General features: G+C 41.3%; 1 protein-coding gene across 4 annotated transcripts in view; it reads left to right on the forward strand.

Moving 5' to 3' along the window:
• PTPRO (protein tyrosine phosphatase receptor type O) overlaps positions 1–14,937 on the forward strand; it is a 143,529-nt gene that overhangs the window by 109,805 nt on the left and 18,787 nt on the right. For 2 of the 4 annotated variants that reach the window (XM_078376378.1, XM_072999779.2), the window contains exons 16-20: positions 1,453–1,521; positions 7,492–7,575; positions 9,010–9,045; positions 13,182–13,263; positions 13,656–13,746. In XM_078376378.1, coding sequence (XP_078232504.1) covers positions 1,453–1,521; positions 7,492–7,575; positions 9,010–9,045; positions 13,182–13,263; positions 13,656–13,746 — 362 coding nt within the window. The remainder of the gene's footprint in view (positions 1–1,452; positions 1,522–7,491; positions 7,576–9,009; positions 9,046–13,181; positions 13,264–13,655; positions 13,747–14,937) is intronic. The other 2 variants (XM_072999780.2, XM_072999781.2) reach the window with 2 other exon arrangements.

Genomic DNA, 14,937 nt, shown 5'->3' on the forward strand with positions numbered 1-14,937 from the left:
CCCCATAGGGAACATCGCAAAGCGATCACAAAAAAAGCATCACAAAGCAATTTCATTGCTAAACGGAGCGCTCGCTAAGCGAGGCACCACTGTATTAATTTTCCTTATTTGTATATATCTAAATGAATTAGCAAGTTGAGCAATGGACTCTTCCACTAACACCTGCCTCTGGTAAACTTGTTTGCATAATAGTCAGTGTCTTCCAGGATCATGCCCTTTGTCAGAAGGCTTACCCCCATTCCAGTTGCCAAGCTAAACCAGGTCGCTCACCTTGAGTATCTGTCAAGCTTAAGAAGTCATAGTGTTACTCGGGACTGGGGGAGATATGTGGCCTTCCTGATCCGGTTGAACTTCAGCTCCCATCAGGCCTAGCCAGTGGTGAAGAATGATGGGAGTCGCAGTCCCACAGTGTCTGGACGGCCATATATTCTCCATCTCCGAAAGGCCTGTCTAATTAAATCTCCTTATTACCTTACAAATCCGAAGCGCGCTGGGAATAAAAATGCTTGCCCTTTTTCCTTTCAAAGTGAGAGAAGTATGTAATTGCATTTCAAAGCATCTCTTTGAAGATTAAAAATAAGTGTTAATTGGGTCTCTGGCAGACATGGAATTTTACCAACTAGGATGTATTTGATGTATATTACAAATTCCAGGTGAAATGTCCACGCTTGCTGTATGACTGCTCCTTTAAATTGTATTACACTTTCCTCTTATTTAGAGCTGTTCTCCAAGTGCAACCTATGTGCTTTCATGTTTCATGACTTGGCAATAAACATATAGTTCTCTGTGATTTGCTTGAGATGTAGAAGCTAAAGAATGGCACATAATTGTTTATTCCTAAGTCAAGGCTGTGGTCAGACCTGTCTCTTGCTTGCCTTTAAACACCTCAAAAGTGGTGGAGGAAGAGGGTTGGATTAGATCAGGCTGACAGAGAGACTGGCCAGAGGCCACCTACTAAATGTTGGGATTCAGTGGGGACCTCGTCCCAATGTCCTTACCACACTGCTTCTCAGGTTTCTAGACCTGTGGAGGCCAGGTATGTATCATGTTTCTGGGGCTGGGCTCCATGGCCCTCATTTCTGTCTAGCTGGGTTTGCTTGTACTTTAAAGCAGAATATATTTTGCTGTTGATATTTAACAGGGTTGGGGACCATGTATCCCTCTAGGTGTTGTTGGATTCAGCTCCTAGTGGCCCCAGGCTGCATAGGTAATAGGAGTTGTAGTCCTATCACACGTGGAAGGCTATTGGTCCTCTTCCTGTACTCTACTGATTGTGACAAAATTGGGAAATGGTCTAGTAAATCTTACTCAGAAATTTCTCCTATTGCTTTTATTTGCTTATTGGCTATCAGTTTTATTAACTTCAGGTAACTATTGTTGTCCTAATTCCATAAGGTAGCACATCTAGCTTTATATCTGACAGTAATAACTTTGGTTCTTCCCCCAAACCAGAGAATGTGGTGTTGGAACCTTTGTGAATTTTGCTTCATTGGAGAGAGATGGAAAACTCCCATATAACTGGTAAGCGCTTGAGCAAAGATCTACTACTGCTGTGTCATTTGTTGGTACATGCTTTGATATGTATAGTCTTCTTTCAAAGCAGTAATTGCGACAAGGTGGATATTCCAAAGTTAAAGTATAGCAGTTGGACCCAGAAGTGCATAAGACATCGTAGACGGAGGAGTGGATGGTTCCCATGTGAATGAAAGTGCTTGCTTCTTACTCACGGGGATCTTTAAGCTAAAATCGGAGGCCGGCTACACAGGAGTTTATACCACACTTCTGCCTCCTGCTGGAACTGTTGGGATTGCTTTTAAAAAACATCATGTACCTGACGTCCTTGTTAGAATGGTTCAGCCCATCCTTACAGGGGACCAGCTCTGAATATGCAGAAAGCTTAAGGGGTTCTATTGTACAGCTGAGTGAATTTCATAACTGAGTAAAGGATTGTGACCCACAGGAGAAAGTGATCTATGTCCAACAGTTGCAACCTTTTACATTGTGATTGTTCTATTTTATTTTGGAGTTTAAAATAAAAAATTGAAAATTTCATGCCCAGCATTTTTGAGCTGGATAGCTCCGTGAGTTACGTCTCTGGCTGCAAAGCCAGAGGTTGGGAGTTTGACTCCTTACTGGGCCTCCAGAGAGAAGAATCAGCCTGTGTGGCTTTAGGCAAGCTGCACAGTCCCAAGATACCGTCAGAAGAAGAGAACGGTAAACCACTTATGTGTATTCTCCACCCAGAAAACCCCTGAAAAGCATCACCGTAAGTCACCGTAAAAGGACGTGGTGGCGCTGCAGGTTAAACCACAGAAGCCTCTGTGCTGCAAGGTCAGAAGACGCGCAGTCATAAGATCAAATCCACATGACAGAGTGAGCTCCCATCGCTTGTCCCAGCTCCTGCCAACCTAGCAGTTCGAAAGCATATAAAAATGCAAGTAGATAAATAGGTACCACCTCGGTGGGAAGGTAAGAGCGTTCCATGTCTAGTCGTGCTGGCCATGTGACCACAGAAACTGTCTTCAGATAAACGCTGGCTCTATGGCTTAGAAACGGGGATGAGCACCGGCCCCTAGAGTTGGGCATGACTGGACTAAATGTCAAGGGGAGCCTTTATCTTTACCTAAGTCAGGATTTACTAGATGACACACAGTTATTATTATAAAAACTACTACTAAATTTTGACAAGTTTGTTTCTGCTCCACTCATGTCAATTTGTAGTTTCTGAATAACTAACACAGAGAAGAAAAAACATTTTCTAAACTGGCTGCTCTGACCTTTCAAACAGTGAGTGGGATTTGATCAGAGAATAACCTGAGATATGCTTTTTATCACTATTTCCACTGAAAAACCATAATGTTCAATGTATAGCTGTGGTCTTCAGTGAAGGCAGATGTTGGCTTTTCTTTCCCTAGACACATTTTATATATAGCCTATAGCTGCGAAGAGCCAGAAGCCTGATAATTAAAGCCATTAACAGCTCTGTAGAGAGATATTTGCATTTGGTAGCGAAAGAATGTTTAACGGATTGCCAGTACCCTCCAGACCTGTTTGTTAATTTCTATGAAACCACAGGACAAACTGAACGGTTACTGCAAGGTTATGGTATAACTTCAAACTGGATGTTTCTGAAATATTTGCAAATTAGGGGAACAAACCATATGGATGGATGTAACGTTCTCTCCACAGATTTTCTAATTAATCCATATCATAGTTGGGAATGAGACCCCACTGACTTGCTTTGAAGTATTTCAAACAAAGTGCCAGTGCTTAAAAGCAGATTCTAATATTCCCATCCTGACTGTATTTCCTGAGATTCTGCTAGTGGCTCAAGGCAATGTTTCCTAGTATCTACTAGTTTTATTAGCAATTTCTTTCCTGAATTGCTTCCTGAATCATCACTATAATCTTTAGAACTGCAGAGCTGGAAAGGACCCTATGGATCATCAGATCTCGTGGGGAATTAAACTCCCAACTTCCGGCTCCACAGCCAGAGACCTAAATCACTGAGCTATCCAGCAGTTCATATGAAATCAATGAAATCCTGAGCAAGACTCCTGCAGTTCCTTAAACTCTGGATTTGATTCATTGCCTTCACTTCCACCATTACTACCACCTGTGGATCATGCTGTGGACCAGGACATAGAGAGTGGGCTCTCAACTCCAAAATGATGGAGGTGGCATTTTACCCACTCAGTCCAAGAGTCACCTGCACCATCATCACTACAGAGCAGGTGGAAATAGAAGAATGATAGAAGGATAAGTATCTAACCATCTCAGGGCTATCTAAACTTTGTGTTGCTCATATTAGACCTGAGTGATACTGTATGTTGGGTCTTTTTGTGGATGGAATCACCACAGACTGTTTCTATGAGAGCCATTAACTGACATCAGATGTGTGAATGCCACCTTCTGATAACTTACAGACACAAATGATTACAGGCTTGTTAATATTCTGTATTTATTCAGGAAAGAGGGTTATGAGGATCTTTTGTCCTTCTTTTTGTTCACCCCACACACAGTAATAGTAATAGAAACAGCAACAGTGGTAGTAGTAAGAATTGGAATCATATTTATGTTTGTGTCTCTCTGTAATAGCTCCAAGTAACATGGCATGGATGTTGGTGGGACAAAAAAAATGGACATCTTGAAGTTATTTGATGATTATGATGATGGTGGTAATAGTAGTAGTAATTTACTGTCAAGTTAGTTTTGATTTATGATGACCCTTTTCAGGGTTTTTAAAAAGTGATCAATTAATTGTAAATAATAATTTTTTAAAAATCTGCTGGTAGACTGCAGTACCATGTTCAGTCACTAGGTAACACACCCCTCTAACTGACTGAAATTTGTCTGGCGCCGACACTGATGATATTTCGGCGCCAGGTCAAAACCTTCCTGTTCCAGAAGGCTTTTAACTGAAATAACATCAACTGTGGGTCTTGATGATGGCAATTTTAATTGTATTTTAATTGTATTTTAATTGCATTTTAATCATTTTATATTTTATTGTATTGAATTTTAATTGTTGTAAGCCGCCCAGAGACCTTTGGGTAGAGTGGGTGGCATATAAATTAAATAAATAAATAAATAAATAAATAAATAAATAAATGAACAAACCTTCCCTAAAAGCTGAGAGGAATCTGTATTCAGATCTGGACTGCACATCTTTGTTACCTGCGTTGCTCATCTAGCAAATATCTTACCTGTTGGAAAAGAGGAGTTGACCGCCTAGAGTGGTCTATCAACTAGATAGGCGGGATATAAAATAAATAAATAAATAAATAAAAATAAAACAGCCATCTCCAACTAGGTATCCTCCAGTTACCTAGCTTTCTGTTCAGAAAGAAAGTTCCCAGCTAATACAAGGGTAGGAACAAGAAGCTTGGCTGGAGCTAGGCCTACCTAAGATTCAAAGCCTTCCAGTTTAGGCCTTTAAGTTGTCCATAAGGTGTCTTCTGTTAAGTACAAAATTCCCAAATGGAGAATGATGGGATTTGTAGTCCAAAAAACCCCAAAAATCTCATCTCTAGTAGAAGAATCCTACACTCTAGGTTTGAAAAAAGTGGCCAGAGTCACTGAAATAACCGTTTGGAGGAAAGGCATGTTATGTGGTCTGTTTTCAATTTTTTTTTTAAAAAACCAAACCATTCTGAACCAAGTTGGTATTCTGTCATACCTTGATTGTTTCACCATTCATGCTTGATCAGTTAAAGGCTGGTTTAGATGACAGATAGAATGTTAAGCATTCCTCTGATATGATGGGGTGCAGCCAGCTGAAGCAAATGGCAAAATCGATTTGCTGTGGCACCAGACTCATTCTTTTGATGATAAAGCTCCCAAACTGAATAAAAGGCCACCAGCAAGCCCTGTAAATATTGATGTTGCTAATGAACTAAGTGGAAATCAAGTTTCACTTCCACCTTAAGCTCCCAGAAGCAGATAGCTATGCCGAAGAATCATTAATCTCCTTTCTGGGGCTTCTTTGATATGGTGTATGTTAATGGCACCAAAGGCAGGAGATCAAACGTACTTGCTAATTAAAGATCTAAGCCTGAATGATGTTAATGAGAAAACTGAAAAGTGAACAGCTCTGTGCTACGAATATACTTTGGCTTCTGCAGTGTGAATGGGACACTATTTGTAGTTAAAAGCAAAAAATTAACTGTGGGTGGCAGGAGCACAGCAAAGCTGATTTACTCTGCACCACCTTCCCTCTCAATGAAACTGCTCTTCCTCAGCGTTCATCGTAACAAAACAGTGCACACAGATTACTGAGCCATCTTTAATCACATTTTCTTCAAGCAGCACATGGGAAGATGTGTTTGGGGGGGGCATGTAAACCTTTGGTCTAGATGGGCGGGATAGAAATCCAATAAATAAATAAATAAAAAAAACTCCTTACACCTTGGAATGGCCTGGAAACAAACAGGATTTAAAAAAACCAAAATCATGGTAGGATTACATTTTCCTTCCATTTCCTTTGGTTTGTTTGCTAAAGATCATTCATATTCTTTAAAAACTGTATTTTCTACCTGTTCCATAATTTGGAGCATTTGCAGGTCCCTCTGCCTATAGGTATCCCAGGCCTGTTTTTAGTGATGCAGAGGGACGGCTCAAGACAGTCCTATGGCTGGTATCCTGTTGCACAGATGCCTGTACAACAGGAGTAAAGTCAGCAGCAGCAGAGTACCAGTAATTCAATACTTCTTGCCTGATATCAAGGCGTGGACAACTTCATCTCATTACATGACACTCATGCACAAATCGTAAAAGGAACTCTTTAATTAGCTTGCAATCTGTCACTGATGTTTAGGTCACTCCCATCACACAGGTTGAAGCTGCACAATGGATACTGACCAATATTTCATCCAAAATTAAATTCAGATGAGATCTCCCCATGTAGTGGGGGGAAAGTCAATGAATATTATAGGAAGGCAGGAGAAATGGAAGGTCCTTGTTCAGGGTTTGACCCCTTCACTGTCAAGCAGAGTTGTGCCTCCCTCTCCTTCTCCCCACCCTTTGAATTGAACTGTGAATTACCAGCTCGAGGAAACCCATGAATTAGATTTAAGTATCGGCTTACTCAACTCCTATTGATTCAGGAGGTTTAGTCTAGTTGGGAATAGCAAGTGGATTTAGATTAGTAGCTAAACTCAGCTTGGATCCTCCTCCTACAGGAAAGGGTCTTGCTTGGAAGACGTCACAAGGGAGTACAATTTCTTGCTGCCAATTAGAAAACGTGCTGCATTTCTTCCTCTTCTTGATCAATTAATTTCACTGGCTGAAATCCTGTTGCGTAATGTAATAAGTCACACTGAACTGGGCCCATTGAATCAATGGGAACTTGGTGAGTCAACTCCTCAGTGAGTTCAGTTATATTCAAATGTGCCTACTCGGAGTGCAATTTACTCTTCCAATGTGTACTCTTCCAATTTACTCACAACTAGAGTTAGGCCTATTGGATTCAGTGAAATGTATAGAGGTGTCACCAAATCCCCATTAATCCAGTAGGCCTCTTCTAGTGTGACTTACTGCTCTAAGACTGCCATTCTCAATGGGGGGGACCACATGGCCCCCGACACATTTGAAGGGAGCCACAGACTGGAATCAGTTCTTCACACCACCTTATAAGGTTAAGTATGCAATTTATATAATCCTGGTTCAGCCTGTATTTCTTTCATACTGTGTTTATGGCTGTGGCCAACACAAGGTTGAGAATGGCTGTTCTAAGGCACAGAATTTTAGCCACTAAATACAACAGTAACCTTCCCCCACCCTTGTTATGGCCCTGGAGAAGACACAGGCCCCAGGTAGTCTCAACGGGAGAAGGTAGTTTGGAGCTCTAATCCTTTTGCTGCCCTCTTCTACGGTCTCTTCCTGCTTATATCTAATGTGTTACACGTTGATCTTTTGTCTTCTATTCGCTACACTAATCCTCCTTGCTATTTTTTTGTAATTTGTGTGTATGTTATCTATTAATACTCACAGGCGTAGGAGTGTATTTGCTTTCCTAACCCTGTTACCCTCCTGCCTTTGGACTGATTATCTCTTGGCATTTTATATTAATCCCTGGTAAGTGGCTTTATTCATTCTTTCTTAACAAAAACCAGTTCTCGTTTGTTGTGATGTTTACTCGGTCCATTTGCAATTGTCAAAGTTAGTGAGTTCATCTCTTAGAGCAATGATTCCCATCCGTGGTCCCCTAGATGTTCTTGGACTAAAACTCCCCAGATGCTTTCACCCCTAGCTATGCTGGCCAGGATTTTTGGGAGTTGGAGTCGAAGAACATCTGGGTTACCCAAGGTTGGGAACCTTTACATTACAGTATAATATAGAGAGGAAAGTGTTATCTCCTGGCCTCCCTCAGCTTTTTCATCTCTTCTTCTTTCACTCATTGCTACTATTAAAAATTACAAAGGGATGCCCAATACTTTAAAAGAGTTTTAAACTCTGAAAACTGTACATTTAACAAGGATAGCCTTTCACAGGGCACTGTTGTAGCTCGTACATAGAATTTTCTTCACCTCAATCCTGTATTCCTTTAGCAGAAATTCTTTTTGGAATTTTATGAGATTATATCTTCTCCCCAGCCCCAGATGAAAGACTGAAAGAGCAGGGCATGTTTAGCCTTGAGTGAAAACTGAAGGGAAAATATAATAGCACTTTTCAAATACTTGAAAGATAGTCATGTAGAGGAGGGTCAGGATGTGTTCTCAGTCATTCTAGAGTGCAGGAGACGTAATAATGGGGTCAAGTTACAGGAAAACAGATTCAAGGGGAAATTGGACAACTATCTGTCAGATTTGCTTTGATTTGGATTCCAACATTGAACAGGAGGTTGGACCTGATGACCTTATAAGCCTCTTCAAACTCAAGTTTTTCTATAAGATTCCCACAAGCATGCTGCTGATTTTCCTGAATATGTACAGGCATACCTCAGTTTACGAATTTAATGCGTTCTCCAGGTTTTGCAATGCAAAAAATTCGCAAAGCGAAATGCAGTTTTCCATAGGAATGAATGCACGGGGGGGGGGTGCTATAAACCAGTGGTTCTTAACCTTTGTTACTTGGATGCTTTTGAACTGCAACTCCCAGAAACCCCAGTCAGGACAGCTGGTGGTGAAGGCTTCTGGGAGTTGCAGTCCAAAACTCCTGAGTAACCCAAGGTTAAGAACCAGTGCTATAAACCTCCCAGGCGCAATGCCAACTTGCTTCTTATTGCGGAAAAAAAAATCATAAACCGAGGCATTATTTTCAGTGGATTTTAGTTTGTAATCCAAAAATTACGTTAACTGAGGCATTCGTAAGCTGAGGTACCACTGTAGTATGCTTTTAAAATCTGCCAATGCACAAATTAATTTTGTAGATTCTTACAGAGGCTGACAAGCCGTGAATGTACCCAAAGGTGCATTACATTTCAGGCTGGAATATATTTCTGGAATTAAAGCTAAATAATCACGAAGAAGGTGGCGAGAACCTAATTAAGGCATTCTGTTTTCATTGCAGGAGTAAAAATGGACTCAAGAAAAGAAAGCTGACCAAGTATGCCAGTTTTGTACATTTTAATGATTTAAGGAAAATGTTAACATGGAGGCACATATACGCTTATTCCTCATTAACATCTCTCTGAAGTTAATGAAGGGGCGAATTCCCCTTGCCCATAAGGCTAAGGGGATGCTAGGATTAAAATTTGCTAGGTGTATGTTCTCTCTTAGCTACCACTCTTTCTGATAATTAAATTTTGTTGTACAACTAAATGATGATGCAATATTATGGTTCCTTCCACAGCCACATTTAAAGAGAGAGTGCATATTTGTTTGTTTGTTTGTTTGTTTTAAATATTTTTATGCTGCCTTTCTCCTTAAGAAGGATACAAGGCTCAAGGTTGACTCAGCCTTCTGTTCTTCCAAAGTCTGTAAAATGAATACCCAGCTCGTGGGGGGGGGGCAATGTGTAGCCTGCATAATTAACTTGTAAACCGCCTAGAGAGTGCTTGAAGCACTATGGTGCGGTATATAAGCAGCACTCTTTGCTTTAATTCGTGCCCATCTCTACTGGCCATATTCTAGGATCAAACTGGATGTAATATAATAAGTGGAGGTATATGCATATTGTGGTTCCTTTAATATTCAGATTTAACACACAGTTTTAGTTACTTAAATATGATCTGGAGGCTGGCCCGAGAAGGACTGGGACAGCATCTTACAAAAAAGGATGTTAACCTTTTACCATGGTTCCAATTAAACTTTCTTCTTTCCCCACCCAAAGTTGATATTTGTCTCAGGCAGGACAATATGTAACATAACATACAGTTGGGTTGTTATATTTCAGGCCACTGTTGTTATAACCAAAGAAATCACTTAATAGTTTAGTGTCATCACCCACAGCTTTTTCAGCCAGAGGCAGGCACTGTTATGTTTCAAAATTTTCTTCCCCCATTCGTCATCATTTCCCATATTTTAAGCACTTCTTAAGGAGAAGGGAAGTGAAATCATATGGCTGAGTTTTTTCTTGTTGTAGCTGCTGTTTTGTGTTACTTCCTCTGCTTTGCTGAGTATGAATGGAATGAAATTGGGGAAAACCACTGGAGTTTTCTTGGCAAGAGATTCCTGAAAAAAATGCTGTGTATTGTGCTCTTCTGAAAGCAATGATCAGAACTGGGTCAAAAGTTAGTTTAGTTGGGTGTGCTCACAACTTGAGTTTGATCCGAACAGGTTCAGGTAGCTTGATCATCAAAGTTGATTCAGTTTTCCATCCTTCCAAGGTCAGTAAAATAAGTACCCAGCTTGTTGGGGGGCATGGGCAAGTTGTTTTTTGCATAATTATGTTATGTTAGTGTGCTCTATCACTATGGGGTGGTATATAAGTTGGAACAACAACAACAAATGCCAAGGCTCACCATTATAAAGAGACCCAAAACTCAGTCCCTTCCTCCCCCCTGTCATTTTTCCCGTTACAGTAAGGAGATGGAAGAGCAGCTATGGGTTCCTCTTCCCTCCCGCTCTCAATTCTCTCAGCCCAAGTGATCAGGAGGAGCACGAGTAACCACTATGGACAATGTCAGGAAAGGAAAGGAGATGCTCTCTGAGGCTGTCTTGAGTTAACTCTAGATGCCCTTGATGCTTGGTGACACCAGCGGCTGAGCCTCTCCTTGGTAGCCATCACTGTTTTGTGGCACCAACAATTTTTTAACCCACAACATTGTGGGACTTAGGAATATGCGATATGTAGAATAGTGCATTTTGGAAATGAAGTTGAGAGAAATTCAGCTCTCTCTGTGTGTGTGTTTATGTACGCATAGGAAAGTACTCTGTTGTGAGCGCTTTCCCGTTCTTGAGCTGGGCCTGCGTATCTTGCCCTCTAAAATCTGGATCTGCCCCCGACAATGACATTGAAGCAAAATAAATGGTGCATTTCTGTGTAATCTTCACGGGAGATATTGCATGATAAACATCTCCCTGGCTCGTATAAAATTAGTCACTGGGGAAAAATCCATTATCTCTAGTTAACGATTCCAACAGGGCTTGCGTTTCGTTAGCAATCACAAAATGAGGAAAACCTCGGGAACATTATCTGTTGTCACTGCCATTCCCCCCCTGTCAGCAACACTTGCTAATTATACACTGGATCATTAATGCTAACAGGTAAACAGGAGTAATTAACTGTTGATAAGAGACAAGTTCCTTGGGGTATGTTGCTTCAAGGAAATGAGGAAAAATATATGTACCTGATTCAGTATTTGCAAATTAGACGATGATAATGAGGCAAGAGAAAGTATTTGCCTCTTCTTCATTATTTGGGCTAGAATGGTAACAAATTAAGGCACAGTTACACAATGGCCCGGATCCATTTAAAATTAATCCCACTGAGCTTCATTGAGAGGAATGACTGAGATGTAAGACGGGCTTTGTCAGCCTACAGGTGTGTGGGTTTAAAGCTACCTTTGCCCAGATTGCATAGCCTGTGATTCCACAGAAGGAAGCAGTGCAGCCCACGGTGGTTGGGCAGGTGGGATCAGAGTGTGGTGGGTGTGACCCCAAACCCACCACAGTTGTCCTCACCCCATAGACCACAATAAATGGCTGGTGCAAAATAATAGATCTGTCTAAATCAAGTTAAGATCAGACTAGGTATTAAAGGGAACACGTGTCCCCAATAACTAACCCATTTCTCTCCCATAACAGAAATTTGTCAAAGATAGATGCCTCAACAATTAGACTTTCAAATTAAGCCCATGTTTACCTTCCGATGGCCAATCACAAAGCAAAGCACACTGAATCCAAGAAACAGAAGAAGCGGAAATCCTGTATGAGAACGGACATTTTTCACCTCTTGAGATTGCGATCCCTCGTAGTAGAAAGAGAGCCAGTGTGCTGTAAAGGCTAGAAGGCCATCTACCAGATCTATGAGTTAATCTGTCTCATGGGATGGTTGCAAGTGAAGAATGATTCAGGAAAAGGATCTTATCTATATCTGAAGTCTGATCCACTCACCACCTCCATCAATCAGATTCAAAGGTAGTTGAGGAGAATGCAAGCCACTGGTGTAGCTTTATTAAACATGGTGGTGAGTAGAAGGGCGGGATATAAATCTAATGAATAAATAAATTAGAGGTGGGGTATTTGTATTTGTATACGAATACGAATATCCCGCCATAGTTGGAGATAATGAGGGTTATCTCGTTATCTGCGACTGCCATGGAGCCTTCCAGTGGCTTCAGAGATGGCGTTTGGCGAGCCACTCTGTGACCTAGCTGAGCGGCTTGTCGTCCCGCCTCCTGCCAGGAGTGGCGAGCCAAACGTGATCTCCGGACCATTGGAAGGCCCCGTGGTGGTTCTGGCAGCAGCGTGAGTGGACAGTCCGGCCTTATGGGGCCAGACCCTCGTTATCTCCACCTGTGGGGGGGATATTTGTATACAAATGCAAATACCCCCATCTCTAGTGGTGAGTAAAGGATGGAGAAAACACAGCAAAGCGAAAGAAGGCTTACTCTCTCTAATGCTATTATCATAATAGCAAAGGGTTGTGCTCCTGTGGCCAGCATTCTCTTAGAACCTATGCACACTCCGCCCTGGGATAAAAATCCAAATGTATTGTACATATTTGCTTAGCTAAAATTTTTAGCTTTGAGATTCTCAGAGTAGATAAGTGAAACAGACTAGAGCCTCAACTGGGGGTAGTGGTGATGCCAGGAAATGCTATCCGGATCGCTGGCATGTTCTTCGTAGATATAAGAAGTTTGCTGCAGGTGGACTGGTGGCTGTTTGCCACTGGAGCTTAGTTTTGTATTTCTCTATGCACAAGGCAGGAATATAGACCTCCTGCGTAGGTCCATGATGGATTGTGACCTGGCATCTGTGAATAGCTCATGCTTATTTTTACTTTTACTCCAATTTCTGTTGCTTGTGCCATCATCATACTCCTTATGAGCTCAGTTTGGTTGAAGAGCTGACGCCATAAAACAGAATATGGGAAAGAAGTCCATTCTGGTTTTGTATCTGTATGTTATGCTTGTTATAGACCTTCACCTATTTGAAACCAATTCCATTGGATCTGGACAAAAAGCACTGTTTTTCACTTCCGCTGGATGATTATTAGGTGGTAGATTAAGTGAATGATACACAAAGTCCGTTTTTTTCTTTAATTTAACCAAAAAAAAAATCTTATTTGTTTCAAAGCCCAGTCCAGCTGGATGACTTTGACAGCTACATCAAGGATATGGCTAAAGATTCCGATTACAAATTCTCTCTTCAGTTTGAGGTAAGTCCCAACTCAGAGACTATAACTCAAAAAGTGATGCAGAATGAGCAGAACTTGTAAATATGACTTTTTTGGTGTGACAGCTCCCACGATCCTCCTCAGCCAGAAGAGAAGATCATGGGAGTGCTTTCCAAGTTCCAAGGAGAAATAAACAGGATAAACTATTAGCTTTCTTGGACTTTGTTCTTCAGCTTAAGAGATGGGAGAGGTCCTATCTTTTATATTTTTCTCATGCTTAGTCCTCCTCCTTTTCTTTTTCCCCGTTTTGGGAAATATTCCTTAAACAAGGAAACAAGACTCCTTGCTCCTCATGTGAACATCTTCGATAGGGGCTCACACACCGGATGAATGCTTTTTGATTAATTTAGTGTTTTGTTTTGTTTTAATGACAGGAGCTAAAGATGATTGGTCTGGATATCCCTCACTTTGTGGCAGATCTCCCTATGAATCGCAGTAAAAATCGTTACACAAATATCCTGCCTTGTAAGTTATTATAGGATGAGGACCATACAGTTACATTGGAATGTGCCTTCTTTGAATTGAATGCTGTGCTAGATATACATCCAGCCATTAGGCATTCAGCTGATCCGCAGCCATTCTGCACAATTGGGCATGGTGTCAAGTACTGTTGGATAGTTTAGTGGTTTAGGTATCTGGTTGCAGAGCCAGAGATTACGAGTTTGATTCCCTACTGTGCCTCCTTGACAAGGACTGGACTCAATAATCCTTTCTGGCTCTACAGTTCTATAATAATAATTTGTTGTTGTTGTTTAGTCGGGTCCGACTCTTCGTGACCCCATGGACCAGAGCACGGCAGGCCCTCCTGTCTTCTTCTTCTTCTTCTTCTTCTTCTTCTTCTTCTTCTTCTTCTTCTTCTTCTTCTTCTTCTTCTTCTTCTTCTTCTTCTTCTTCTTCTTCTTCTTCTTCTTCTTCTTCATCATCATCATCATCATCATCACAACAACTATTATTACTACTACGATGACAGTGTCATCGAAGCGACCAACATGAATTTAACCCAACTCCGGGAGGCAGCGGAAGACAGGAGGGCCTGGCATGCTCTGGTCCATGGGGTCACGAAGAGTCGGACACGACTAAACGACTAAAAGACGACGACAAGAGAACTGATTTGTGAAGGCAAGAGGAGAAGGGGATGATAGAGGACAAGATGGTTGGACAGTGTCATCGAAGCGACCAACATGAATTTGACCAAACTCCGGGAAGCAGTAGGAAGACAGGAGGGCCTGGCGTACTCTGGTCCATGGGGTCACGAAGAGTCGGACATGACTAAACGACTAAACAACAACAAGAGAACTGATCATCCATGTCTCCGAAATGTACTGCTCCTTCTCTTGCAGCTGCTGGCTGATTGCCACCTGCCTTCTGACCTTGAGAAAGAAAAGGAAGTGTGTATGATCAATTTGGAGCATAGAAGCATAAAATGCATATGATTTATAATCACATTAGCAGATTTCCCTTCATTTAAATCAGTTCCAGGATGGAGAAACTTAGCCCTCCTCTCTCTGTCTCTCTCTTCCTCTTTCTTCTCTCCCTCCCTAATATTTCAGCTCATATTTGTTAGGAGTGAATATATTGTTATTTTTAAATCTTATATTCCCGAGTAAGTCTTTGTGGGAATGAAGAGGTTCTGCCGCTCCAAGTGAATCAGAATTT

The sequence above is a fragment of the Pogona vitticeps genome, chromosome 5 (assembly GCF_051106095.1).
Source record: "Pogona vitticeps strain Pit_001003342236 chromosome 5, PviZW2.1, whole genome shotgun sequence".
In the NCBI taxonomy this organism is placed as follows: domain Eukaryota; kingdom Metazoa; phylum Chordata; class Lepidosauria; order Squamata; family Agamidae; genus Pogona; species Pogona vitticeps.